Below are 27441 nucleotides of genomic sequence, written 5' to 3'. Positions count from 1 at the left end.
TCCAGGCTGTATCTGGTGAAGGGGCAGTTACCCCTTTGTGTTAACGGGTTGATGTTACAAAAAATGTGTTCCATCTAAAGAACGTCTGCGACTCAGTTGGACTCACTACACAATTATGCAGCTTCGGTGTCTCGGGTTGTATTACCAATTGTGATAATACAATGAAAAATTATGCAAATATAAGCATTTATGTAAATGTATGCCATTATGCAAATTAGGCTCAGAATTCACATCTCGCCACAGGATACAGTTCTCATAATTAAGATTATGCATTAACTTAGGAAGGAACCACTCAGATACTTGTGTTAATTAACTTTATTATCTAAACACACTAAAATGTGAACACACTTATGATCGGAGTTGTCAACACCGTACTCCTTAAGTAGTCCTCATTGATCCGTACAATTAACCCTCAATGGTTACGTTTGTTAAAACTGAATAACAAAACAATCGGCTAACTCCTCAGAGTAGCGAAACCATACACGCCGATATGAAAAGTCCTTTAAAAAATATGACAATATGCATATGAAACATGCTAAAAAAGACATGTGCCCAATGGCAAAATTAGACATCAATTAATTAATTGGTAAGATTATGCAATTAACGAAATGTCCTGAAACAATAGTGTGTGTGTGCTAGTGTGCCTGTTTGGTTAACAGATGGTTATCAATTGGCTAATGGGACATCAATGAATTCGGGGCAAGATTCTGTGACCAAAAGAAAAATCTCAACACAGTATTCCTGTGTGTAGATTCGTAACATATATGCTTATGTTTAGTGTCATCAATGAATTCACTGGTAAGGTTATGAAATTAACGAAAATGAATCACTAAAATACTTCTCAACGACCGTATTCATGTAACTCAACGGACAGAACAATGCTATTCACGATCAGCTAATAGTTAACGCACCACCTTAGGATGGCAACCCTTTTCGAAACAAAGATAACTTTTTGGATCGATATTATTAGTACCAATATGCGCGTTGTGTGTGGGTGTGCATTGTCTTCTTGCTGTTATGTTAGCGGCTTCCTTGTACCGAAAACACCTCAGGTCCCCAGCAGGGGTGCTGGGTCGGCGTGTGTGTCGAACACACGGTGCTCTCGGCTGCTTCGTCAGTCTCTCTCCACCGCTGGGGTGGTTGCCGAGTCGGCACGCTGGTCACACTCTTGGCAGTGCCCATGCTGGCAGGTATGATGGGTCCGGCTCCGTCTGCGTCGATGTGCGCGATCATCCCGTCGCCAGACACCGCTTGCAGCTCATCCTCTGGTTGCCGCGCGTCACCCCCGTTGGCACCAGACTGTTGATCATTGTAGACTGTGGAGCGACTTGGACAGACAATGCCTGTCGTCTCCCCCCCCCCCCCTCCCCTCTTCAAGAGTCCTCTTCCAGTTGTCTGTACGACTCGTGCTGCACAGAGGACAAGCTACAGATCAAGTTATACTCCTCTTTGGTTCTTTCGGTAAAGTCATGCAGGTATAAAATACTTATTTCTGTCGCTTGGGCTGTTTGTTGTCCGGGTGTCTTTATTACCGCCATGTTTCCGTTAAGGTTTTGGGCAGCGTTCCCCACGCTCCTATCACGGGTTGGAAGTTGGAAGTGTTACTTTTTTTGCCTCAGACTCAAAAAAGGGCACTGTGGCCTTTGCAGTTATGACCTATTGTGCACGGCTGTGCTTGCTGTTGTCATATTTTCCGTCCTCTCATCACGGGTTGGAAGTAAAACAAATTTTTTACACCTACCATACAACTTTCCACAGTTTCGACTCGGCAAGCGACTCAAAGTACCTTTTGAGCAGCGTTCAAAGCACTCACGTCACGGTTTGGAATTACTGCGTGGTATTTGATAGATTAGGGGGAGGCGCCACCCTGCATACATAATTTACTGCTACCATGTGCTGTTAGCTACTGGAAGACAAAGGCGGTTGGTCAGGCTCTGATCCCGGGGAATACATTATCTTGGTCGTGTGTGATTGACATTACGCATTGTATCTCTTCTGACTGACCCTAGGTCTAATACTTTCATAATTATTATTTGGTTCATGCTTCACCAACATTTGTGCTATACCATAGTTGTTACCAAAGATATTCCGAGGGTTTTATGAACCTTTGTTCCACGTCTGTATCAACAGGGATCCGTGCTTCTTATTCTCAAGTTATATTTTGATATCCTGAAGTTGAAGATATAGCTAAGCTTCGAACTTCACTGATGTATTTTAAAAGCCCCAGCCAGCTCGTATTAACTGCCCTTGGGTGGATTTCCCTGTCCGGGGGAGGTTCGTAACTCCTGCTGTTTCCGTCTTATGTTTGTTTTGTGGGTTGTTTCCTTCATGGCGGCCTTCTCTTGAAGTTAACTGGGGATTGCCGTTTTTTATTACATTTTATGACTTCCCAAGCAGGCTTGTGAGTAATTATCCTCCAGTTGTCTTGTGTGGCAAGGCAGGAGGCAGGGAATGGAACTCACACTTTCTGTGCCCCAGTGCTACATCCCAATCAAAATTATTACAACAAAAAGTAGGCACTCAATATAATTTTTTGGAAAACGCATATATACATGCTCTTTGAATGTTTGTGATGAGATATGATGCAAAACTCCGAGTTGTTGAGGCGATTAAGCAAGCACCATATAAATAATATTATTATGAAAATATTGTGAATGCTTTGGAGCTTATTGGCTCTGGTTCCTGGTAAGAGATCTACCCAACCCACAGGTTTGCAAAAACTAGCCGCTCTTACTCTGCAAGTTGAACCTAGGAACTGAGTGTTCAACTTCACATCATTTTCATTAAAGGCCTATGACAAAGGTGAATCGATTGGAACTTCAATGTCTCAAGCTTACACATCTACCGGGTCTCCATTTGACTTTGAAATGTCTAAGAAGTCCACCCACACCTCTACTTCCACAAACTGCTGGGAGTTGCCTCGCTCTGCCTCACAGTCAGAATTCTCCTCCTGCTTCACATTGCCTCCATCGATGTGAAGGTCCAATTTTGGAGTTGAATCTTCATCTTCACATTTTACAGTCACTTCTTCGCTCTTCACCATCACCTCATCACATTTGACCTTCACTTCGTCGATCTGCACCATCATCACTTTACATTTTACCTTCACTTCTTCGCTCTTCACCATCACTTCTTCACATTTCACCTTCGCCTCTTCAAATTTCACCTTGATACATTTCATAGTGTCCAAGCTGGAATTTACTTTTGGTTCTTTTTTCAGGAGGGATGGGCTCATCGCAGCACTTTGACTTTCACAAGTCGATTTCAGACGACACTCCTTGGGGATCTTCTGATGCCTGTGTGTTCTCTGGTGTCTATGAAGATGTTGTGACTGTGAAAACGCCTTCCCGCACATAGTGCACTTGAAGGGTTTCTTTCCTGTGTGTGTTTTCTGGTGGCTCTTAAGAACTGATGACCGTCCAAATGCCTTCTCACACACAGTGCACTTGAAGCGTTTCTCTCCAGTATGTTGTCTCTGGTGCTTTTGAAGACTTGTTGACCGTTTAAACGCCTTCCCGCACACAGTGCACAGGAAGGCTTTCCCTCCTGTGTGTGTTGTCTGGTGTATTTTAAGAGAAGATGAACTTGAAAATGCCTTCCCACACACACTGCACTTGAAGGGTTTCTCTCCTGTGTGCGTTCTCTGGTGTTTTTTCAGATGTGATGACTCTGTAAATGCCTTCTCACACACAGTGCACTTGAAAGGTTTCTCTCCTGTGTGTGTTCTCTGGTGGCCCTTAAGAACTGATGACAGTGCAAATGCCTTCTCACACACAGTGCACTTGAAAGGTTTCTCTCCTGTGTGTGTTGTCTGGTGTATTTTAAGATAAGATGAATTTGAAAATGCCTTCCCACACACACTGCACTTGAAGGGTTTCTCTCCTGTGTGCGTTCTCTGGTGTTTTCTCAGAGGTGATGACTCTGTAAATGCCTTCTCACACACAGTGCACTTGAAAGGTTTCTCTCCTGTGTGTGTTCTCTGGTGTTTTTTAAGATTTGATGACTGTGAAAATGCCTTCTCACACACACTGCACTTGAAGGGTTTCTCTCCCGTGTGTGTTCTCTGGTGGCTCTGAAGATCTGACGACTTTGCAAATGCCTTCCCGCACAATGGGCACCTGAAGGGTTTCTCTCCCGTGTGTGTTCTCTGGTGGCTCTGAAGATCTGATGACTGTGCAAATGCCTTCCCGCAAAATGGGCACCTGAAGGGTTTCTCTCCTGTGTGTGTCCTCTGGTGTATTTTAAGATGTGATGAATCTGCAAATGTTTTCGAGCACAACGTGCACCTGAAGGGATTATCTCCCGTGTGTGTTCTCAGGTGTATTGTAAGATAGGATGACTGTGCAAATGCCTTCTCACACACAGTGCACTTGAAGGGTTTCTCTCCTGTGTGAGTTCTCTGGTGTCTTTTAAGATTTGATGACCATGCAAATTCCTTCTCACACACAGTGCACTTCAAGGGTTTCTCTCCTGTGTGAGTTCTCGGGTGCTGTGTTAAATTTCCAGTACAATCCGTGCTGTTTCCATACTGGTCGCATTGTTTCCATTTTGTACCGAGCTGCGCTGAGTTCCTTTGCTCCATCAGACCAATTCTGCAGAGGCAGCGTCAGAGGACGCGTCAGCTGAAGACAGAAAAATATATCCACACCATCTACGTCAGTATCGAGGAACAGAGAAATGAATATATACACAGTCACACATGACTTACACGTCTATACTTATTCATATATTCATGATATATTAAAAAAGATTGCCCAATTCATCACACGGGTTGTTAAGGTACACAATGAGAGGGCAAGTGGTCGTAAATATGCCTGGATGCATAAGCACACCATTTCGGCTCTCTAGCTACGAAAGGAATATTTAATAAAAATTCAGCTAAGACAGCAAAGGGGGGAATAATAGCCATTTTCTGTACTTTTGAGGTATACGCAATTAGGAAATAACACTTACGACCCAGGGACAAATTTTTAGTTTTTTTGTTACAGTGTTATCAATGTTTGCTGTCAGTGATAATCAAACTAATTGTTGCATTTATAATGCAGTGAAATAACTGCACTACAGCTCCCCACAAAAATAAACTCTTAAATACACATACATTTTACATAGATCATTAACATATTATATAAACAAAACAGTCACCATTCATTACAAATTGGAAGTAACCTTATCACAATGCTAATGCCATGATAGGTGCAATTTAAGGCCATGGCAGTATGGATTTCTTGCCAGCAGATAATGGGAATGATCCAGGTGTCAAGGGATGACTGACAAATTAACCAGCTGTGCTCCCCACTGTCTTGCTGGGTTTTAGGAACCCAGCGTTCGACCCATTCATGTGAGTGTCACTCCGACCTCATCGTTGTTGCAGAGCAAATATCTGTTAACTGCCCTGCAGCATACCTCATGGGCCTCCTCCACAAAAGGCCAATATTGATACTGATACCAGTCATCGGCGGTTCCGATCACATCCACATCCTCCAATCTCTTCTCTAGTCAATGCCATGCTAATTTCGCCCCTAATATCTGGACGAACAGAAGCTGCTTGAGCATGCAGTGTCTGGGAATGCGGGATTCATGACCGAACCAATGCAGCCTCGCCTATCAAAGAGACTCAAGATTATATTCTATATTAAGGATCTGTAAGCTTAATACAAAATAGTCTGGTTGAATAGAGGATGAATCATAGGCAGGCCAGCCTTAATTGTATAAGCCAGCACAGATGGTCATTTAAATAAATTCATATTTTGCATCCACAGAGTAATATCTGTGGCCAAGAAGAATCACAGCTTTGTTCATTCGTTTCTAAAAACGCTTGACCTGGTGAGGGTCGCGGTGGCAGCACACCGAGTTGGGCGGTCCAGGCCTCCCTTTACCTGCAGACAGACTCTAGCTCAACCTGGGGAATTCCAAAGTGATCCCAGGCCAGCCGAGCGACATAGTCTCACCAGCGTGTCCTGGGCCAGCCCTGGTATCTTCATCCAGTGGGACGTGTGTGGTAGAGATCTAGGGGGAGGCCATTGGGGGCATGCTTACATATATTCTATATTGATATCACCCTTAGAGCCAGGTACAGGGGTTGTGTTCGCCAACAAGAGACTCGTGGCCGTGTGACCCATGTAACTCAATCGGGCCAGCTCAAAATGGTTTCGTGGTGCCATCCTGTCCACCAAACATCTGCATGATGAAGGGTGAGGGGCAGGTGCGATGCCAGTATGGCAGGGAGAGGAATGGTCTCATATGGATTAGACCTTGGCGATAGACAATCACAGCCTTGTATGGAGGAAAAGTCCAGGCACTGTCCACACAGTGTTACACAGTCTAATGAAAGAATGCTGCTTGACTAATTTTAATTGAGACTTTGGCTGTCAAACCAGAGCTGGTCGTGAACACATTAACCAGGTATGGGAGCTCCTCCACCACTTGTAGAACTGCCTGATTATTCATGGATAGTTGAGCAGGTACAGTGTTGTATGACATTAAATTCCCAGGCAGGTGATTTATTTTTGTGGAACATTTGCAAGGCCCCATTTCATGATGAAATTATCAAGTCACGGAACAAGATCCCCGAATTCGATCTCATTATGTGGCCATTACCAGATCATCAGCAGATGTAACATGGTTGACCAGCACGGAACGATCCTTTAACTAAAACCAGGCATCGATTAGCGTATCATTGTAACCGTAACAAATACAATTGTTTTTATATGACCATTGGGAGCTTCTCAAACTACATAGTTATTGAAGATTCTATGAAATGGAATGCATGGGACCAGAGTGAATTTCTGTCACAAGCCAATTTGAACAGGATATGGCTCCGACTCCTGGTCACGCAAATTTAGACCGTCCTGCCCAATATCATACAAATCCTCAAATAATGTGAGCAAGAGGCATAGATTTGAAAACAAAAAAAACAACCCAAAGCCCCAAGTATGTTTTTTTGTTTGCATTCTTACCACAAGTATTGTGATTAATGCAGACATGATTCCTTGTAAAAATAGGTTTCAGTTTTGTTGCCAGAAAAAAATGGGAAAAAACAATTCTTATATTTTGGTCCTGGCAAAGGAGGTCCCATGATGGAGATGCTCACCCCTGTTGTATATGAGCCTTCACCCCGAGCACTCATTACTCTGATAGTGCATTGCCTTTGAGCTGTACGCCTTTTGGCGTCCTCTGGTCTAACACCGTTTGAGACGAGGCTCGAAAAAAGCTGTCTCTGGTGTGGACCAATCAGTTTCAAGGACAATGCATATATTATCAAAGTATGTTTTTTGTTTGCATTCTGACCACTAGTATTGTGGTTAATGCAGACATGATTCTTGTAAAAAGGTTTAAATTTTGTTGCCAGAAAAAATGGAAAAATCCTATGAAAACCCTATTCTTATATTCAATACTTAAGCCTTACCTGAGTAATGGCGTTCGGTAAACGTCAACTAAAATTTACATCACAATTGAAATAAGTACCGTACTGTATTCCAGATAAACTAAACTATTCAAATAAACATGGAGAAAAAATCTACCAAAAATATTCCAAGACAAAAAAATAGTCTAAATCTATAAAGATTAAGCAGACTTTGCGCTTGTGTAGATTTTTTCATGAACCAAATTGCGCCAACACACCCCAAACTTTCCACGTGTACTCACGGGTAAGTTAGTGTTTTTCGCACTAATTTTAGCTTACCTGCACACTCCAACCCCCCCTCCCCGATCATCACCTCCCCCACCCCTCTCTCTCTCTCTTGCCATGTATTAAAGCCCAAGGTTTGCCACACATGCAAACACATGACATTTCATGCACTACAATTCCACGCACTCACCTTAACATACGTGTCTTCACTGCACTGCTATATTTGTTCTCATATTTACCACGTTATCCTTCCCTATTACCAGCCCTGCGTTTCTGCCGCCAAATTCATCCACTTCAGGCTTCTTACTGTCCTCCCTGCACGTGCACGGCTCACCTCTAACACAAACTGCAAGTTTTTAAAAAATGTACTATTCTAAAATATTTACATCTACCTACCAACACTACCGACCTCCTTCTACACAACATAGATGCTATACAACAGCTACAACTAAATATATCAAGTCTACATCGCCTGGTAAGGAATAAAAAGCATGCAAATACACGCACTAGTGTTAAAATAATTATATATGTACACACACCACCAAACACATACTATTAATACCCACATCAAGCACTACGAACAATTACTTCGTTCCTTTGCGGCTATGTCTTCACATTGCTACAACGATTACACATTCAACTATCATTTCCTTAATCTCTATATAGCATTCACTCACACACTCACTATTTACTCTTTTTCATGCTTATTAACTTTGACCTCCACCTACAATGTTCCTCGCGGAAAACGTGCGCTTCTCTTCACCAAAGCTGATTACAAGTTCTGCAATTGCTGCACCTAGAGCTAATGAAACTCCTTAACACAAAATTAGAAAGCATGCTGCCTGGGCTGCACCTGCAGATAATGAATATCCAGAACACTAAGAAGTAAGAGCATGTTATCAGGGCTGCGATGGCTGCACCTATTGATAATATAATGACACTCCTGAACACCAAGAAGCAAGACGGCCTGCTGCCAGTGCTGCGATGATCTACACAGAAAACCAACAAATCACAAACGGCTGCTGCCACAGCTAATCAAACTCCTGTCCACCTACAAGCAAGGCAGCTTGCAAACAGGTGCATACCCTGCAGCCAAAAGGAAAAGTCTTTCGTTTCGACATTCCTCACTTCATTTACACTTCTGATTCATTAGTTGCCATTGGTTCCATGTTTACTTCTTGCAGCTACTTCCATGCAATGACATGGAAAGGAGACCCTCCAGAGGGCTATGCTGCAACTGTACCATGGTTCAGCTATTCATGTATTGATACCTACCAACACTACCTATGCAAGCCAATTCCAAAACAACAATAGGAGATAGAACTCATGCTTCCAAATTATATGTACTGGCACCAACCAACTCATCCCGACATCTGGCTAAATGGCCACATTTAAAGTGCAGGGCTAGGTACATAATCGCATTGGCAGTCTGCTGCCACTACCCAATGGCCTACCTACATTACCACAGATCTACTTTCACATCAGACAATACTAGACAGGCTCACCAGCACTGTAAAAATGTCATCAACACCAAAATGCAAGTCCAATTGCTGTAGCAAGACATGCTCCATAAGGAAAACTCTCATGGTCAGTTTCAAGTGTGCTATGGAGATGACTTCAGCATACAATGAGGGCTATGCTGCAACTGTACCATGGTTCAGCTGCCTACAATTAATGGCCATCCCGAGCATATTAATGTATTGATACCTGCCAACACTACCTATGCAAGCCAATTCCGAAGCATGAGTTCTATGTTTTGGCACCAACCAACTCATCACGACATCTGGCTACATGCCCACATGTAAAGTGCAGGGCCAGGTATATAATCGCAAGTCCTATTGCTGTGACATGCTCCATAAGGAAACTTTTATGTTCACAGTTTCAAGTGTGCTATGGAGAAGAAGACTTCAGAGTACAATGTTGTCATTCATGGCGACTAAACTCCACATAGTCAACATGAGTACCACTTAAATGCATTCGCAACATCTGAAGTCGCTGTATTTCTGACTGATGAACAAGTCACTCAAAGCATCGCCTTACAACTGAGCACCAATACCCTAAACAGAAATGTAACACACCGATCATATGATGCTCTTCAATGTCTACTGATTTTCTGGCAAGGTGATGGCTTCCAATTCCCTACATTGCCAAACTGCTGTCGAGATGTATGTCAAAATTGAAGCTTCATTCGATTAAACCCACCAGATGGCAAAACATCCAACATTATCTATCCTGAAGCTCTCCAAAGGCAACGAATTAAAAAGCTGTCCTCATTATGAAACAAAGCGCTGCGATTGTATAACACAACCAAAAAACCGTGACAATATACACACATTAACAGACTTCAATGGCAGGATTCAATAATTCAAATAAAGCCAGAATTGCAAGACATTGCTCTTAATATTTGATTACTGAGACCTGTGCAAAGCCGGGGTAACTTAGTGCATGGGTGGGAAGCGGTAGTGCAATGGTTAGCGTGCTGCGCTATAAACCCAGCGACCTGATTTATACTCCCAGAGAGTCAAGCCACAACATTTAGCTGTGCCTGATGAAGCTGGTTGTAATTACTGGCAGTCGTACTCAGATTGTAAATGTTGTGGCTTGGCTCTCTAACACACAACCGGTGTGCTGTACTAGTGACAAACTGGCCACGTTCTGATTTAAAGCTTTCGTGACTGCAGTAATTCATATTCTTAGTTTTTTCGGTAAAGTCACGTTGAAGAGAAACAACAGAATAACAAAATATATATAAAACAATAAAAAATTCTCACGACGTTTCGACCATAACTCAAACGGTCATCATCAGGTGTGTCGGTTTGCATAAATTTATTTTTAAAAAACGGCATATTTATTTTAAAAAAAAACCGTTTGCGTCACGCGCAGCGATTGGCAGTTTGCCCAGGACTAGTCCATCTATTTTTTGAAAAGAGGAGGGGGGAGACGAAATTTTTTTTTATGTATGCTGTCTGAAAGCCACTGTAAGCGTGAACAATCAATCAAGAACTGAAATGATTTATCAAATCTTTCCAATGATTGCTAAGATAGAATCCATCTTCTCGGTTGAAATTGTCTCTGTGCTTGTATATGTGGATAGCCTCATGAACGAATCTCTCATGGAAGCCAGATGGCTTACAAAGAACCTCCGTCTTGGAAAAGTCAATGGCATGTGAGCCTACTGAATTAGAACAATGATCTGCTACGGCCGAGGTGTTGGTCCTACCGTGTTTAAGGTCTGCTTTATGTTCATGAATGCGGTCCGAGATATGGCGTTTGGTTTCTCCAATGTAACTACTACCACAGAGGCAACTTAGTTTGTAGACACCAGGGTATTGTATGTCCGGAATCACATCTTTTACAGACGGAACCAGATCACGGATTTTATGTAATGTGTTGAAACGGACCTGGATCTTGTGTTTATTCAAGATTTTGGAGATCTTTTTTGTGATCCCAGCAATGTAGGGTAAAGTGATGGTTTTGAAAGGCTCCTCAAGAGGGTTCTTCTTCACCTGGTATCAACAATCAAGGGTATTTCCCTGTCCCCAGACGACCTGCTTGTCAGTTTTGATGTAGTTTCCTTATTCACCAAGGTTCCTGTACCTGACACCATTGCAATCATTGAAGACTTGGTTCATCAAGGACTAAACACTGAGGTACCCCCCCTGGTGAGACACTGTTTAACCAATACATACTTCACTTGGAATGGAACTTTCTACAAACAAACTGAGGGCACCCCAATGGGCTCCCCCCTTTCTCCAGTTATAGCTAACATTTTCATGGAGAAATTTGAGACTGACGCCATCCAGACTGCCACTCTGCGCCCAACCTTATGGAAGAGGTACGTGGATGACACTTTTGTCATCTGGCCACATGGCCGGCCTGCTCTAGACCAATTCTTCGACCACATCAATTCCATACACCCAGCCATCAGATTTACCATGGAAGTCGAAATAGATGGCAAGATACCTTTTTTGGATGTCCTAATTAAAAAGAGACCTGATGGTTCAATGAGCCACTCTGTCTACAGGAAAGCTACCCATACGGATGCTTATCTGAAACCGGATTCCCACCACCATCCATCACAGAAGAATTCTCTCATCAAGACTCTGTATTATAGAGCCCAATGCATATCCGACCAGGAACACATAAGCAGTGAACTCAAGCACGTACACCAAGCTCTTAGGGCTAATGGTTACTCCGACTATACAATCCGCAAAGCTATCACTCAAACCATGAAGAAGAACCCTCTTGAGGAGCCTTTCAAAACCATCACTTTACCCTACATTGCTGGGATCACAAAAAAGATCTCCAAAATCTTGAATAAACACAAGATCCAGGTTCGTTTCAACACATTACATAAAATCCGTGATCTGGTTCCGTCTGTAAAAGATGTGATTCCGGACATACAATACCCTGGTGTCTACAAACTAAGTTGCCTCTGTGGTAGTAGTTACATTGGAGAAACCAAACGCCATATCTCGGACCGCATTCGTGAACATAAAGCAGACCTTAAACACGGTAGGACCAACACCTCGGCCGTAGCAGATCATTGTTCTAATTCAGTAGGCTCACATGCCATTGACTTTTCCAAGACGGAGGTTCTTTGTAAGCCATCTGGCTTCCATGAGAGATTCGTTCATGAGGCTATCCACATATACAAGCACAGAGACAATTTCAACCGAGAAGATGGATTCTATCTTAGCAATCATTGGAAAGATTTGATAAATCATTTCAGTTCTTGATTGATTGTTCACGCTTACAGTGGCTTTCAGACAGCATACATAAAAAAAATTTCGTCTCCCCCCTCCTCTTTTCAAAAAATAGATGGACTAGTCCTGGGCAAACTGCCAATCGCTGCGCGTGACGCAAACGTTTTTTTTGTTTTTGTTTTTTTAAATAAATAAATATGCCGTTTTAAAAATAAATTTATGCAAACCGACACACCTGATGATGACCGTTTGAGTTATGGTCGAAACGTCGTGAGAATTTTTTATTGTTTTATATATATTTTGTTATTCTGTTGTTTCTCTTCAACGTGACTTTACCGAAAAAACTAAGAATATGGCCACGTTCTGTTTACGTGACAAACCCTTACTAATTGGCTGTGTCGAGTGGTGGCGGGTTTTAACGACACCTTAATATATTTACGCGATCTAACCCAAACAAACCTGTATTAAGGATGTATATTTCGAATTTGCGTCTCTCTCCTCATGGTCGCGTGGATTTTCCTCCAGATCCTCAGCGAATTTAGAGTCAACATCACCACGCGTTTAGAGTATTTGATCGACAATTCTAGATTTAAAGCTTTCGTGACTGCAAGGATCCATACTCTTTGGTTCTATTCGGTAAAGTCACGTAGGCAAAAAATAAAGCAACAAAAATTACGACGTTTCGGCCACAACACAAGCGGCCTTCATCAGGTGAAGGGATCAAGCTGTCTCGAGGACAGCGCTGGAGTGAAACACAACCATGCTCAGACCGCGGACCTTTAAGCAGTGTGTGAGCAAACAAGGTGCCTTGACAAAGGAATTAGCATAAAAATTAGCATTTGATTGGCCGACTTTAGAAAAGAGGTGGTGTACGTGCCGGTGGACTTGCCGTTTGGCGCGGGGGTGGGGGAGTTTACCTATTGATGGTGTGAAAAGGGAATTTAAAAGAGCTGCGAAAGTTTGGGATACCACTACTTGAAAAATATACTGTACCATTGAAATTAGTTTAATGTTTAGTTCGATCTTTCCAATGGTTGCTTAATTTGAAACCATCTTCTCGGTTGAAATTGTATCTGTGTTTGTAGATCTGAATTGCCTCGTGAACAAATCTCTGATAAAAACCCGTGGGTTTGCAAAGAACCTTGGTATCGGAGAAAATTATATCGTGATCACCCACAGCGTTGTAACAGTGATCAGCCACGGTGGAAGAATTTGTTTTGCCGTGTTTCAAATCTGATTTGTGCTCGCGAATTCGGTCAGAGACATGTCGCTTTGTCTCCCCGATATAGCAATCACCGCAGGTACAACTCAATTTGTAAACCCCGGGGTACTATAAGTCAGGAATGACATCCTTCACGGATGGGATCAGATCACAATTGGTCTCTATGGTCAAAGACGTTGTACTGTCCCCTGACGATATTCTTGTCAGCTTCGATGTGGTCTCTTTGTTCACCAAGGTCCCAGTACCTGATACCATTGAAATAATTGAAAATTTGGTCCAACATGGACTAGACCCCAACACACCTGCACTGGTTAGGCACTGCCTCAACAATACCTACTTTACTTGGAATGGCTCCTTCTACAAACAAAATGAGGGTACCCCCATGGGATCTCCCTTATCACCAGTGATAGCCAATATTTTCATGGAGAAATTTGAATCAGACGCCATCCAGACTTCCACCCACAGACCTTCCCTGTGGAAGAGATATGTGGATGCCACTTTCGTCATTTGGCCACATGGCCTCCCAGCTCTGAACCTTTTCCTACACCACATCAATTCCAGACATCCCGCCATCAAATTCACCATGGAAGTGGAGAAAGATGGCAAGCTACCATTCTTAGATGTTCTGTTTGAGAGGAGACCTGATAGCTCATTGGGGCATTCTGTCTACAGGAAACCCACCCACACAGATTCCTACTTGAAACCTGATTCCCACCATCACCCAGCCCAAAAGAATTCTCTCATCAAAACTTTATACCATAGGGCTCATTGCATTTCGGACCAACACCACCTGACCAGTGAATTAAAACATGTACACCTGGCCCTCAAAAGGAATGGATACTCTGACCGTACCATCCGCCAAGCTGTTTCTCCCTCCATACAGAAACAACCACTTGATACTCCGGTCAAAACCATCACACTACCATATATAGCAGGCGTTACTAAAAAGATTTCCAAAATTCTAAACAAACACAAGATCCAGGTTCGGTTCAACACAGTACACAAAATTCGTGATCTGATCCCATCCGTGAAGGATGTCATTCCTGACTTACAGTACCCGGGGTTTACAAATTGAGTTGTACCTGCGGTGATTACTATATCGGGGAGACAAAGCGACATGTCTCTGACCGAATTCGCGAGCACAAATCAGATTTGAAACACGGCAAAACGAATTCTTCTGCCGTGGCTGATCACTGTTACAACGCTGTGGGTGATCACGATATAATTTTCTCCGATACCAAGGTTCTTTGCAAACCCACGGGTTTTTATCAGAGATTTGTTCACGAGGCAATTCAGATCTACAAACACAGACACAATTTCAACCGAGAAGATGGTTTCAAATTAAGCAACCATTGCAAAGATGTTCTAAATCGAACTAAACATTAAACTAATTTCAATGGTACAGTATATTTTTCAAGTAGTGGTACCCCAAACTTTCGCAGCTCTTATAAATTCCCTTTTCACACCATCAATAGGTAAACTTCCCCACCCCCGCGCCAAACGGAAAGTCCACCGGCACGTACACCACCTCTTTTCTAAAGTCGGCCAATCAAATGCTAATTTTTATGCTAATTCCTTTGTCAAGGCACCTTGTTTGCTCGCACACAGCTTAAAGGTCCGCGGTCTGAGCGTGGTTGTGTTTCACTCTGATCCCTTCACCTGATGAAGGCCGCTTGTGTTGTGGCCGAAACGGCGTGATTTTTGTTGTTTTATTTTTTACCTACGTGACTTTACCGAATAGAACCAAAGAGTATTTGATCGACAGACATTTCCAAAAGTTGATAAGCAACTTTGTTGTGGGCAAGTCGCTTATGAAAAAGAGCGGTATAGCAGCTCAAGTGGGCTTGGCCTTGGTAAGATAAAAAAAAACTGTAGAAATAATTCAAAGAAACAAAGTTTCAAAGTAGTGAGCCAGGTGAAGACAAATTAAACTTCAGCAGAGAATTAAAGCAAATGCAATCAGGCGAGGGCAGGAGTCAAGGCCCTGCATGGCTTGGCCCCGCGTTGTAATGTTCCAACCTGGACGTCGATTCCATACTCGCTGCTACTCAATTGATATCCCTACGAGAGAGAGAGGAGCGAGGCTCTATCTGGGTAAACAACAACAACAACCACCACCACGACAACAACCACGATGTGAACTTCTCACCTCGGATCTCAGTGAGCGCGCGCGCGCATAGAGTAGCAGCTTCTTGGTATCTCGTGACGTCACGCAGCAGGTGACATGACGTCACTTTTGGGGTTCATCACACAATCCCCTCCCCCAACGTGCGTCTGTTTAACTGAATAAATTATTATCTTGGTTCTTTCGGTAAAGTCACGTAGAAGGGAAACAAAATAATAAAAATATAAAACAATAAAGTTCTCACGACGTTTCGACTGCAACACAAGTAATCATCAGGTGTGAAAACCACAGCAAGAAAATTTGAAAAAATGTTTTAATGAAGGACCCATATTCATTGATGGGGTGTGGGAAGCTGACAATCTGGTGACCTGGTGTAGCCAGAACAACTTAGAGCTAAATGCTCTAAAGACAGTTGAGATGGTTGTGGACTTCAGGAAGAATACAGCACCACTCACCCCTATCACCCTGTTAGACTCCCCAGTAAAAATTGTAGAGTCCTTCCGCTTCCTGGGCACTATTCTCTCCCGGGACCTCAAGTGGGAATTGAACATCAGCTCCCTCACCAAGAAAGCTCAACAGAGGATGTACTTTCTACGGCAGCTGAAGAAATTCAACCTGCCAAAGACAATGATGGTGCAATTCTATACAGCGATCATTGAATCCATCCTCACCTCCTCCATAACCGTCTGGTACGCTGCTGCCACTGCCAAGGACAAGAGCAGACTGCAGCGTATCATCCACACTGCTGAGAAGGTAATTGCCTGCAATCTACCGACCCTCGAGGACCTGCACACGACAAGGTCTATGAGGCGAGCGAGGAAGATTATGGCCGATTTCTCCCACCCTGGACACTCTCTGTTTCAGCTACTCCCCTCCGGCAGAAGGCTTCGGTCCATCAGGACCAAAACCTCACGCCATAAAAACAGTTTCTTCCCATCTGCTGCTGGCCTGTTAAACAAGGCCAAGGGCTAACACTGTTTTTAACATTTGATCTACATAACGACACGTTGCTGATATTAACTATGTTTCCCTATTTGTATTTTTAAATTATATCTTAAAGCTATTTTATATTCGATATTTATTTAATTTTATATACTTCAGCCCCTTAGTGTTAGACTTTTAACCCTTATTATAGTAAGACTTGTTTAAAACTTATTTAAGATTTTAGATTCCTATATGTTGAATGTATGCACCATCCTGCCAAAGTAAATTCCGTGTCGGTGTGAACTTACATGGCGAATAAAACCCTTTCTGATTCTGATTCTGGATGCTGACCCCATCGCATTGAACTAGCGACGGTATTTAAGAATAAATTATGTTAATGAAGCCCCAGTGACTGGGCGTAACTTTGCCCAAAAGGATTTTTACTGCAACGGAAATCGGCAAAACCAGACATGACGTCACACTCAAAAGCGCCGTGGAGGGGGGTTGGGGGAGTGAATGCATTGGTGACATGACGTCACTATAAGGGTACACCTCCCCCAGGCGTCTCACGCTGATGAAGTAATGCAGTGGTGACGTCAGAGAGCGAGAGAGCGGGGTTTGAGTTAAAGTTATTTAAATTCATATTTAAATTCCCTTTCCATTGCTCCTTCTCTTGAACAGAGATCCCTTGGGTGCGTGAGCTCAACAACAATGTGAACATTGTGTGTACACACTGTGTGTCTATGTACACTGTCTTGGCACAGTCGGGGGCACAGGTGGTGCATCGGCCAGTCATCTCAGTCGACCCCTGGCACCTGGGTCTGCCCCGTGACCTCCTGCCGGCGGGCGTTCGACACCTTACGTGGCCTTAACGTGCACGTAGCCTGGCACAAGCGCCGTGGTAACGTCACCGCCACTTAGTGGCGAATGGCATGTTGTTTGTTACTGTTTGTATACACTCTGTATGCACATTGTGTGTACACAATAGGTCTACACTGCGTGTGTACACTGTGTGAGCGGTCCGAATCAGTCGGGCGGCATCATCTTAACATCACCTGCGCAATGCTGGTCTGTCGCTCCGCACGAAGCTTCGGTTCTTCTAGGCCAGTCATGCCCTCCCTTCTCTAGGCATGTGAAACGTGGACCCCTCTAAATGGAACATCTGCGCTGGTTAGAAACATTCAGGCTGGCATGCCTACACTCGGATTGCGGGAAGCCAAGTGGTCGCGCATTCTCTTTATTGCAGAGGTTCAAGGTACAAATCCGACAGGCACCCCTGGCTACTCCAGTAACATTAAACAAAATATGCACCGTCTGCTTAACCGTGGATGTAAAACATACTATTGTGTCATTCAAAACACATAGGTCATTGCATGTTGATGTCATTGTCAAAATTTGGGTAATTCCAAATGTCCAGAAGTTACATAACGGATGTTACACATCAATTATCGCCCCCTGCTGACAGACTCATGCCCACATGCAGGCTAGTGCAGGGCCACCTCATGCCACACAGGGGCAGCTGCCACTTCGGGGTGCTCTTCGAGTGTTTGTGATTGAGATATGATACAAAACTCCGAATTGCTGAGCCAATTAAGCAAGTTTAACACGTAGGCTTTCACGACCAATATCCTCCATAATATTTTTTTTGAGTTAATTCGCGTAAATATACGTGTCATTAAACCAGCCAATTAGTGAGGTTTGTCACGTAAACAGATCATGCCAATTTGTTACTAGTGTCGTGTCATCGGAGTGGGAGACGAGGTTTCTCAAGGGCCACCTTTATCAACACCTTCACAAGTTCGCCCTTGTACTCTCGAGTCGTCTACCCTAGCCTAAACACAACCCTGACCGTGTAACACCGATGGCGCTGACCGAGACAGCCAACAACTACCCGGCCGCGCCATATCTAGCGAAGACGGCAGCGACGAAGGTGGCGAAGATGACAGCGACGACAAGACGAGCCCACTCCCAGAACCGGCAGCCCTGAGCTCCCACTCTCAGCTGCTGTAATGCTGCCCAGCACGGCCTGGCTCCACCCTGGTCGCGCCTCCCTTCTCGAACCCACTGGCAGGTTGCAGGGGCTTCCAGATACGGTCTTCTGTGACCCTTGCCCCAGTTCCTCCGCCCTGCTGACACACCCGTGTATATGCTCACCGGCGTGTCAGCATCCAGCAGCTGCAACTGGTGGACAAGCAGAGCAACCCTCAACCCTGAGGAACACCACCAACACAAAAATTTTTTACCACAAAATAAAACCTTGGTTGAAACACTTCCCACGACCGTACAGTACAACTGCAGCGTCTCCCGCGAACCATCACCACATAGCGCAACACTGGGGCCCCCCGCGGACCGCCAACAAAAAAAAACCGCGAAGCCCACCCACCACGAACCGCCAACACATAGGACAACCCGCGGTGCCCCCAGCAAACTGACAACACGCAGCGCAACTGCGACATGGGCAAGAACCCCGTCAGGGACCGCACAACCGCGATGCCCCCCCCCCCCCCCCGCGAACCGATAACGCAACCCAAACAACATACACAACCCCCCCCAAATCCCACCTCACAAGGGAGAGTCAGCCTTTACCAGAATGTAGCTCACATGAGCTGGTCCTTGACACTGGTCAACCCCGCCTTGGCAGCGTCTGGCATTCCTTGGGGTTTCGAGGAACGGGAACAAAAAAACAAATGGGCTAAAGGGCACGCAGTAGCATCTAATCGGATAGAGCTCTTGACACTTAGCCCACTGCGGTCTCAGGAATCATGAGAATCGGTGGAGCTTGGGAAGATGTTGCCGGCGGATTGGAGTGCGTCGGTGGCGCTGCCAGCGCCTTGCTGACACCACGGCATTCTATGGTGATGTGGCCCAGCTGACCACACCTGAAACACTCAGCCGTGGGACCCCAGGGCAGAGGGGGTTGCCCCAGTTGCCAACCCACCCCATGCGTCCCCAGGCCACACACCACAGCCACTATGTCCTCCTCCCGTCACGGCCAAGCCTCCACTTTGCGCCAATGCTGGCGGGCCTCGTGGCCCTGAATTTCCTGGGCCACCTTCAAGGACATTATCCCCATGCCTTCGGTGAAGGGCAGGATGATCCCCGACTCCCACAACAACAGCCTTTCCGCCGCCAAGGTGTCGAGCGCCGCTTCACCCATCTGGGGGTACGCCTTCCGCCCCAGCACCGCCTCCCGGAAAGCGAAGGGCGTCTCGGCCTCCCCTCGCTTCCACTGGAGAAATCTCGTGTGGGTATCGCGCGGTAGCCCAAACATTTCCCCTTGCAACACCATCGACTCCGGCGCCCCTCTAATGCTGTCCCGCGCTCTACACAAAATAGCGCCCACCGGCCATGCTAAGCTCTCCACAGGCAAAATGGCTCCCACCACATGCGTGGTCTCCTGCCCGGGCTCCTCCGCTCTCCCATACCGACAGGGACTACCGCCAAGGTCCCCTCGTGACTCCTTTCCGCGCCGCTGGCCGTGGGGCGCCTCCCCTCAACACGGCAGTCCTCGGACATGCTGCGTGCTGGGCGCATGACTGCGGAGGATCGGGCTCCTCCCCCGCTGATTGGCCGCTGCTCTCCCTCTGATCCGCGGCTGCTCTCCCGCCGACGCGCCGCCGCTCTCCTGCTGATCCGCAGCCGCTCTCTCTCCGCCAACAGGCTTCATAACTAGGGTCCCGGGGCTGCTGGAGGGATGAACGTTTTGCCGTTCCCATCCTCCGACGACACTATAAGTGGGTTTTCTTCATCCCACTCCTGTCACCAGTTGTAGTGTCATCGTAGTGGGAAACACGGTTTCTAAGGGGGCACCTTTTTTATGAACACCTTCACAGGTTCACAGGTTCGCCATCGCACTCTCCCCAGTCGTCTATCCTCGCGTAAACACAACCCTGACCATGTAACACCGGTGACGCTGAGACAGCCAACAACTATCCAGCCGCGCAATATCTAGCGAAGACTGCAGCGACGAAGGCAGCAAAGATGACAGCGACGACGAGACGAGCCCACTCCCAGAACCAGCAGCCCTGAGCTCCCACTCTCAACTGCTTTTATGCTATAATATAATAGGGTTTTTCCCCTTTTTTTCTGGAAACAAAACTGAAACCTTTTTACAAGGATTCATGTCTGCATTAACCACAATACCTGCAGTCAAAATGCAAACAAAAAACATACTATGATAATATATGCATTGTCCTTCAAACTGATTGGTCCACACCAAGGGACGGCTTTCTTTTGAGCCTCGACCCAATTGGTGCTCGACCAGATGACGCCTTTTGGCGTCATCTGGTCGAGCACCAGAAAAAATGGGAAAAACCCTATTATTACATTTTGGTACTGGAAAAGGAGGTCTAATTATGCTTTTATGCTACCCAGCGCCGCCTGGCTCCGCTCGCGCCTCCCTTCTCGAACCCACTAGCAAGTTTCAGGGGCTTCCAGATGGGGTCTTCCGTGACCCTTGCCCCAGTTCCTCCGCCCTGCCGACACACCCGTGTATATGCTCACTGGTGTGTGTACTATTTGTCCACCACAGTTGCCGTTGCTGGACAACAGTCGGCGTTATTACACTACACTAGTACAGCACACCAGTGTGTTGGAGAACAAATCGCGTAGTGGCGGGTTCCACGAAACATTTATATTTACAAGATCTAACAAAAAAAAACATCTTATGGGCAATAAAGCACCACATGAATGCAAATATTATTATCATAACGTAGAGAATGCTTAGGAGTTTATTGGCTCTCGCTCCTGGTTAGACATCTACCCAACCCACAGGCCGCTCTTACTCTGCAGGTTGATCCTAGGAATTGAATGTTCAACTTCACTTTATTTTAATTAAAGACCTGCGACAAAGGGGAATCTATTGGAGCTTCGTTGTCTCAAGCTTCCGCATCTGTATTGTACGACTCCGGAGACAATAAACTGTAGAGGCAACTCATTTATTTCTCATAACTCACACTGTTTCACTCGCTAGCACATAGCACAACACTGACCGCCTAGCAACCACAGCACTGACGGACTAGTTAGCTGGATAACTATCTAGCAGTGGCAACGTCCAGCGATGACAAAGACGGCAGCGATGACGAGGACAGCAGCGTTATGAGACGACCCCGACTCCCACGGACAGCCTTGAGCTCCCTCTCTCGCCCCATTTTATCCTTCCAGGATCTGCCCTGGCCACACCCCCTTCTGGAACCATCTAGCGGGTTCTGGGAGCCACAAGATGGATCCCCCTTGGGTGTGTACACCTGCAATTGCTACACCTGGTCACCACTCAGCGCTGCTACACTACACATCTACCTGGTCTCTTTTGACTTTGTATTGTCTAAGAAGTCCAGCCACACCTCCACTTCTACAAACTGCTGGCAGTTGCCTCGCTCTGCCTGACAGTAAGAATTATCCTCCTGCTTCACGTTGCATCCATCAATGTGAAGGTCTGATTTTGGATATGAATCTTCATCTTCACATTTCACCTTCACTTCTTCGCTCTTCACTGTCACTTCATATTTCACCTTCACCTCTTCATATTTGAACTTGATACCTTTTAAAGTGTCCAAGCAGGGATTTTCTTGTGGTTCTTTTTTTATGAAGGATGGGCGCATTGCAGCACTTTGACTTTCACAAGCCGATTTCAGACTCAGCTCCTTGGGGATCTTCTGATGCCTGTGTGTTCTCTGGTGTCTTTGAAGATGTGATGACGATACAAACGCCTTCCCGCACAGAGTGCACTTGAATGGTTTAGCTCCTGTGTGTGTTATCTGGTGCTTTTTAAGAGCAGATGAACCTGAAAATGCCTTCCCACACACACTGCACTTGAAGGGTTTCTCTCCCGTGTGTGTTCTCTGGTGTATTACAAGAGCAGATGACTGTGAAAACGAGTACCCGCACAGAGTGCACTTGAAGGGTTTCTCTCCTGTGTGTGTTCTCTGGTGTCTTTGAAGCAGTGATGACCATACAAACGCCTTCCCACACACACTACACTTGAAGGGTTTCTCTCCTGTGTGTGTTCTCTGGTGTATTACAAGAGTAGATGACTGTGAAAACGCGTACCCGCACACAGTGCACTTGTAAGGATTCTCTCCTGTGTGTGTTCTCTGGTGTTTTTTAAGATGTGGTGACTGTGCAAAAGCCTTCCCGCACAGAGTGCACCTGAAGGGTTTCTCTCCTGTGTGTGTTCTCTGGTGTTTTTTAAGATGTGATGAATCTGAAAATGCCTTCCCACACACAGTGCACTTGAAGGGTTTCTCTCCCGTGTGTGTTCTCTGGTGTTTTTTAAGTTTTGATGACCGTGCAAATGCCTTCTCACACACAGTGCACTTGAAGGGTTTATCTCCTGTTTGAGTTCTCTGGTGCTGTGTAAAATTTCCAGTAAGATCCGTGCTATTTGCATACTGGTCCCATTGTTGTCTTTTTGTAACGAGCTGCGCTGAGTGACTTTGCTCCATCACACCAATTCTGCAGAGGAAGCATCAGAAGAAGCATCAGCTCCAGACAGAAAACAATATACATACCATCTACATCAGTATCAAGACAGAGGAATGAATATATACACAGTCACACATGACATACACATCTATACTTCTTCATATATTCATGATGAAGTTGAAAAGATTCCCCAATTCATCAAACGGGCTGTTAAGGCACACAATGAGAGGGCAAATGGTCATAAATGCCTGGATGCCCAAGTATCTTCAAAATTAATGTTTACCCAAAACTCAAAGCACACAATTTCGGCTATCTAGCGACAAAAGGAATATTTATTTAAGAAAAATTCAGCTAACATAGCAAAGGCTGTGAAAATAATACTTTTTTATTATGGTGCTGTGTCAAATTTCCAGTCAAATTTGCATACTGGTCGCTTTGTTGACTTTTTGTACTGAGCTGGGTTGAGTGCCGTTGCTGCATCAGATTAATTCTGCAGAGCAAAGTGGCAGAGGAAGCGTCAGCTGCAGACAGAAAAAACATATCAACATCATCTACATCAGTATCAAGTCACAGAAGAATGCATATATACACAGTCACACATGACTTACACGTCTATACTTATTCATATATTCAAGATATTCCCCATTTCATCACACAGGCTGTTAAGGCATACAATGAGAGGGCAAATGGTTATAAATATGCCTAGAAGCCCTAGTATCTTCAAAATAAATGTGAATCCAAAACACCAAGTACACAATTTCGACAGCCTGGCTATAAAAGGAAAATGTATAAAAGCTAAACTCAGTTAACATAGCAAAGGCTGTTGACAATACTATTTGTATTATGCATAAATGAATATTCAGTTGCAACTTAGGTGGAAAGCCAGGCTCAGATTTTCTTGAATCCTCGGAAGAACAGATCTAACGTCAGCAAGATATATATATGCCGTGTTAATTTGCCGACTGTTTCCATTCTTACAAAAAGTTCCAGAGGAAAAGTAAAATAAACTTTTTTTTTATTTAACCTCCATGTTCAATAGTTAATATACTTTACTGCAAATACAAACTCGACACTGTCACACACTGGCATGGTAAAACGGTGGTGGTGTGTCCAGAAACATGCCTGGCCGCCTTCATCTGCTCAGTATTAATGCTTCCTGACTTCACTTTGTAATTTATTTAAGGTCAATCAACATAGCAGAGGCCCATAATAAGTTCAGCTTTCATTTATCAAACATGTTTGCTGTCGGCGATAAACAAACTCTAATTATTGAGTTCATAATTCAGTGAAATAACTGCGCCACCGCTCCCCACATAGATACACTCTTACATACAAATGCATTTCACATGGATCAGGAACAGATTATATTAACAGACCCCATTCATCACAAATTGGAAGTAACCTTATCACAGTGCTAATGCTATGATAGGTGAATTTTAAGGCCACGTAAGTGCGGATTCTTTGTCAGCAGGTAATGGGAATGATCCAGGTGTCAAGGGATGACTGACAGGTGAACCAGCTGTGCTCCCCACTGTCTTGCTGGGTTTTAGAAACACAGTGTTCCACCCATTCATGTGTCACTCCTCCGACCTCATCGTTGTTGCAGAGCAAATCTCTCTTAACTGGCCCTGCAGCATACCTCACGGGCCTCTTCCAGAGAGGCCGATCTTCATGCCTGGCACCAATCATCGGCAGGCCCGATCACCTCCACATCCTCCAATCTCTTCTCTAGCCAATGCCATGCCTGTTCAGCCCCTAATATCTGGACAAATAAAAGCTGCTTGAGCATGCAGTGTCTGGGAATGCGGGATTCATGACCGAACCAATGCAGCCTCGCCTACCAAAGAGACTCAAGATTATATTCTATATTGATATCTTAAGGATCTCTAAGCTTATAATTACAATATAGTCTGGTTGAATAGAGGATGAATCATAAGCAGACCAGCCTTCATTGTATAAACCAGCACAGATGGTCATTTAAATAAGTTCATATTTTACATCCACAGAGTAATATCTGTGGCCAAGAAGAATCAATACTTTATATTCTTGGTTCTTTCGGTAAAGTCACGTAGAAGGGAAACAATAAAATAAGAATATGAATCCCTGCAGTCACGAAAGCTTTAAATAAAAAATCACAACTTTGTTCGTTAGTTTCTAAAGATGCTTGTCCTGGTGAGGGTCGCGGTGGCAGCATGCTGAGTAGGGCGGTCCAGGCCTCCCTTTCCCTGGCGACAGACTCTAGCTCATCCTGGGGAATTCCTCAGCGTTCCTAGGCCAGCCGAGCGACAGAGTAGCGCCAGCGTGTCCTGGGCCAGCCACAGGGTCCTCGCCCAGTGGGACGCGTCTGGTAGAGTTCCAGGGGGAGTCTATTGGGGTGTATCCTTACATATAGTCTATATTGATAGCACCCCTAGAGCCAGGCCCAGGGGTTGTGTTCGACCAACAACTGCCTCGTGGCCGCGTGACCCACATAACTCTGTAGGGCCAGCTCGAAAGGCTAAGTGGTGCCATCCTGTGCGTCGAACATCCGCAGGATGAAGGGTGAGGGGCGGGTGCGATGACAGTATGGCAGGGAGAGGGATGATCTCGGACAAACTAGACCTTGGCGATGGACACTCAAAGCTTTATATGGAGCAAAAGTCCAGGCAACTTCCACCACTGTGTTACACAGTCTAATTAAAGAATGCTGCTCGACTAATTTTAAATGAGACTTTGGGTGCCAAACCAGAGCTGGTCGTGAACACATTAACCAGGTATGGGAGCTCCTCCAACACTTGTAGAACTACCTGATTATTCATGGAGAGTTGAGCAGCTGCAGTGTTGTATGACATGAAATTCCCAGGCAGGTGATTTTTTTTGGAACATTTGCAAGGCCCCATTTCATGATGGAATTATCAAGGCACAGAACAAGATTCCATAATTCCATCTCACTGAGTAGCCATTACCAAATCATCAGCAGATGTAACATGGTTGACCAGCAGGGAACGATCCTTTAACTATAACCAAGCACCGATTAGCGTATCATTGTAACTGTAACAAATGCAATGGTTTTTACATGACCATTGGGAGCTTCTCATACTACATAGTTATTGAAGATGCTATGTAATGTAATGCATGGGGCCAGAGTGAATTTCTGTCACAGGCCAAGTTGAACAGGACATGGCTCCGACTCCTGGTCACGCAGCTTTAGACCATCCTGCCCAAAAACATACAAATCCTCCAATAATGTAATCAGAGGCATAGATTTGAAAACAAATAACAACCCAAAGCCTCAAACCTCTTTATGGTACTACAGGCCTGAATTAAATAAAGAATGCAGAGATCTAGTTTCTGTTGAAAATCTGTGCACCTCTGCTGTAGTCAATAGACTGAAAAAAACAGCAGCCCCTTGCATATCGCGGAGGTTACTTTCTTGGAAATTGCCGCGCGAAAGCTAAAAGCGCGATATTCAATACTTAAGCCTTACCTAAGTAATGGCGTTAGATAAACGTCAACTTAAATTTACAACATCACAATTGAAAGTACTGTACTGTATTCCAAATAAACTAAACAATTGAAATAAACACGGAGAAACCGTATACAAAAAATATTCCAAGTCAAAAAATAGTATAAATCTATTGTGAACCAAAATACGCCGACACACCCCAGACTTTCCATGCGTACTCACGGGTGAGTTAGCGTGCTTGTTGCACTATGTTTAGGTTACCTGCTCACCTTCAACACCTGTACCTTGCCATGTGTTAAAGCCCGGGGCATTTTAACTACTTCCGGTTTGCCACATGCAAACACATGACATTTCATATATTACAATTCCACGCATTCACCATAACATAAGTGTCGCCACTGAACTGCTATATTTGTTCTCGTATTACCATGTTATCCTTCCCTATTATCAGCCCTGCGTTGTTGCCGCCAAATTCACCCACTTCAGGCTTCTAACTGTCCTCTCAGTAGGTGCACGGCTCACCTCTAACACACACTGCAATATTTATTTGAAAAAACACGTACTATTATAAAATATTTACATCTACGTACCAACACCACTGACCTCCTTCTACACAACATAGATGCTATACAACAGCTACGACTAAATACATCAAGTCTCCATCGCCTGGTAAGAAATAAATGCATATACATGTACTATAGTTCAAATAATTATATATGTACAAAGATCCCCCATATAGCCTTAACAGACTGTAGGGGCAAGTGCTGTTAGCGAGCACCTATGAAGGCCGGAACGGTACACGAGGGGGTGGGTGGCCAGCACCACACCCGACCGCCTTTGTCTCCCTAGTGGCAATGTTTACACACCGCACCAGGTACTCATTTGAGGCTGAGTCGACCTAGGGGAGGCCCGGGACCGGTTCAGATAATCGTCACTGGTGTTGGCCGTGAGCGGGAATCGAACCCGGGT

The 27441-nt window shown here is 44.8% G+C and overlaps 1 protein-coding gene across 4 annotated transcripts; it reads right to left on the bottom strand.

Annotated features, from left to right (window-relative positions):
* Positions 1-300: 300 nt before the first annotated feature.
* On the bottom strand, positions 301-24660 carry LOC142906825 (uncharacterized). 4 transcript variants are annotated; one of them, XM_076055418.1, is made up of 4 exons: positions 23455-24660; positions 22307-23057; positions 10158-10181; positions 301-4489 (listed from the first exon to the last, which is right to left on the bottom strand). In XM_076055418.1, exons 1-4 carry the CDS (start codon positions 23565-23567, stop codon positions 2834-2836), a joined length of 2544 nt encoding a protein of 847 aa, XP_075911533.1. In that variant the 5' UTR covers positions 23568-24660; the 3' UTR covers positions 301-2833. The 4 variants fall into 4 exon arrangements, with proteins under 4 accessions (XP_075911533.1, XP_075911532.1, XP_075911531.1 ...); XM_076055417.1 differs by lacking the exons at positions 10158-10181; positions 22307-23057; positions 23455-24660 and adding exons at positions 5877-6006; positions 15705-15817 and having other exon boundaries at positions 301-4622; XM_076055416.1 differs by lacking the exons at positions 10158-10181; positions 22307-23057; positions 23455-24660 and adding exons at positions 5949-6006; positions 15705-15817 and having other exon boundaries at positions 301-4622.
* Between the last annotated feature and the right edge of the window lie 2781 nt (positions 24661-27441).

Source organism: Petromyzon marinus, chromosome 71 (genome assembly GCF_048934315.1).
Source record: "Petromyzon marinus isolate PM22_M1 ecotype Great Lakes invasive population chromosome 71, UKy_Petmar_22M1.pri1.0, whole genome shotgun sequence".
Classification (NCBI taxonomy): domain Eukaryota; kingdom Metazoa; phylum Chordata; class Hyperoartia; order Petromyzontiformes; family Petromyzontidae; genus Petromyzon; species Petromyzon marinus.
Note: the sequence above shows the minus strand (reverse complement) of the source record. Positions and strands in the feature narration are given on the sequence as shown.

Coding starts and splice junctions, on each gene's coding strand:
- LOC142906825 (XM_076055418.1), bottom strand. CDS start 23,567: ATGTTTTTTCTGTCTGCAGCTGACGCTTCCTCTGCCACTTTGCTCTGC. Junction 23,058..23,454: donor AAAAGTCAACAAAGCGACCA/GTATGCAAATTT, acceptor CTTCCTCTGCAG/AATTGGTGTGATGGAGCAAA. Junction 4,490..10,157: donor ATCAGGCACAGCTAAATGTT/GTGGCTTGACTC, acceptor AATTTAACACAG/CACCCGAGAACTCACACAGG.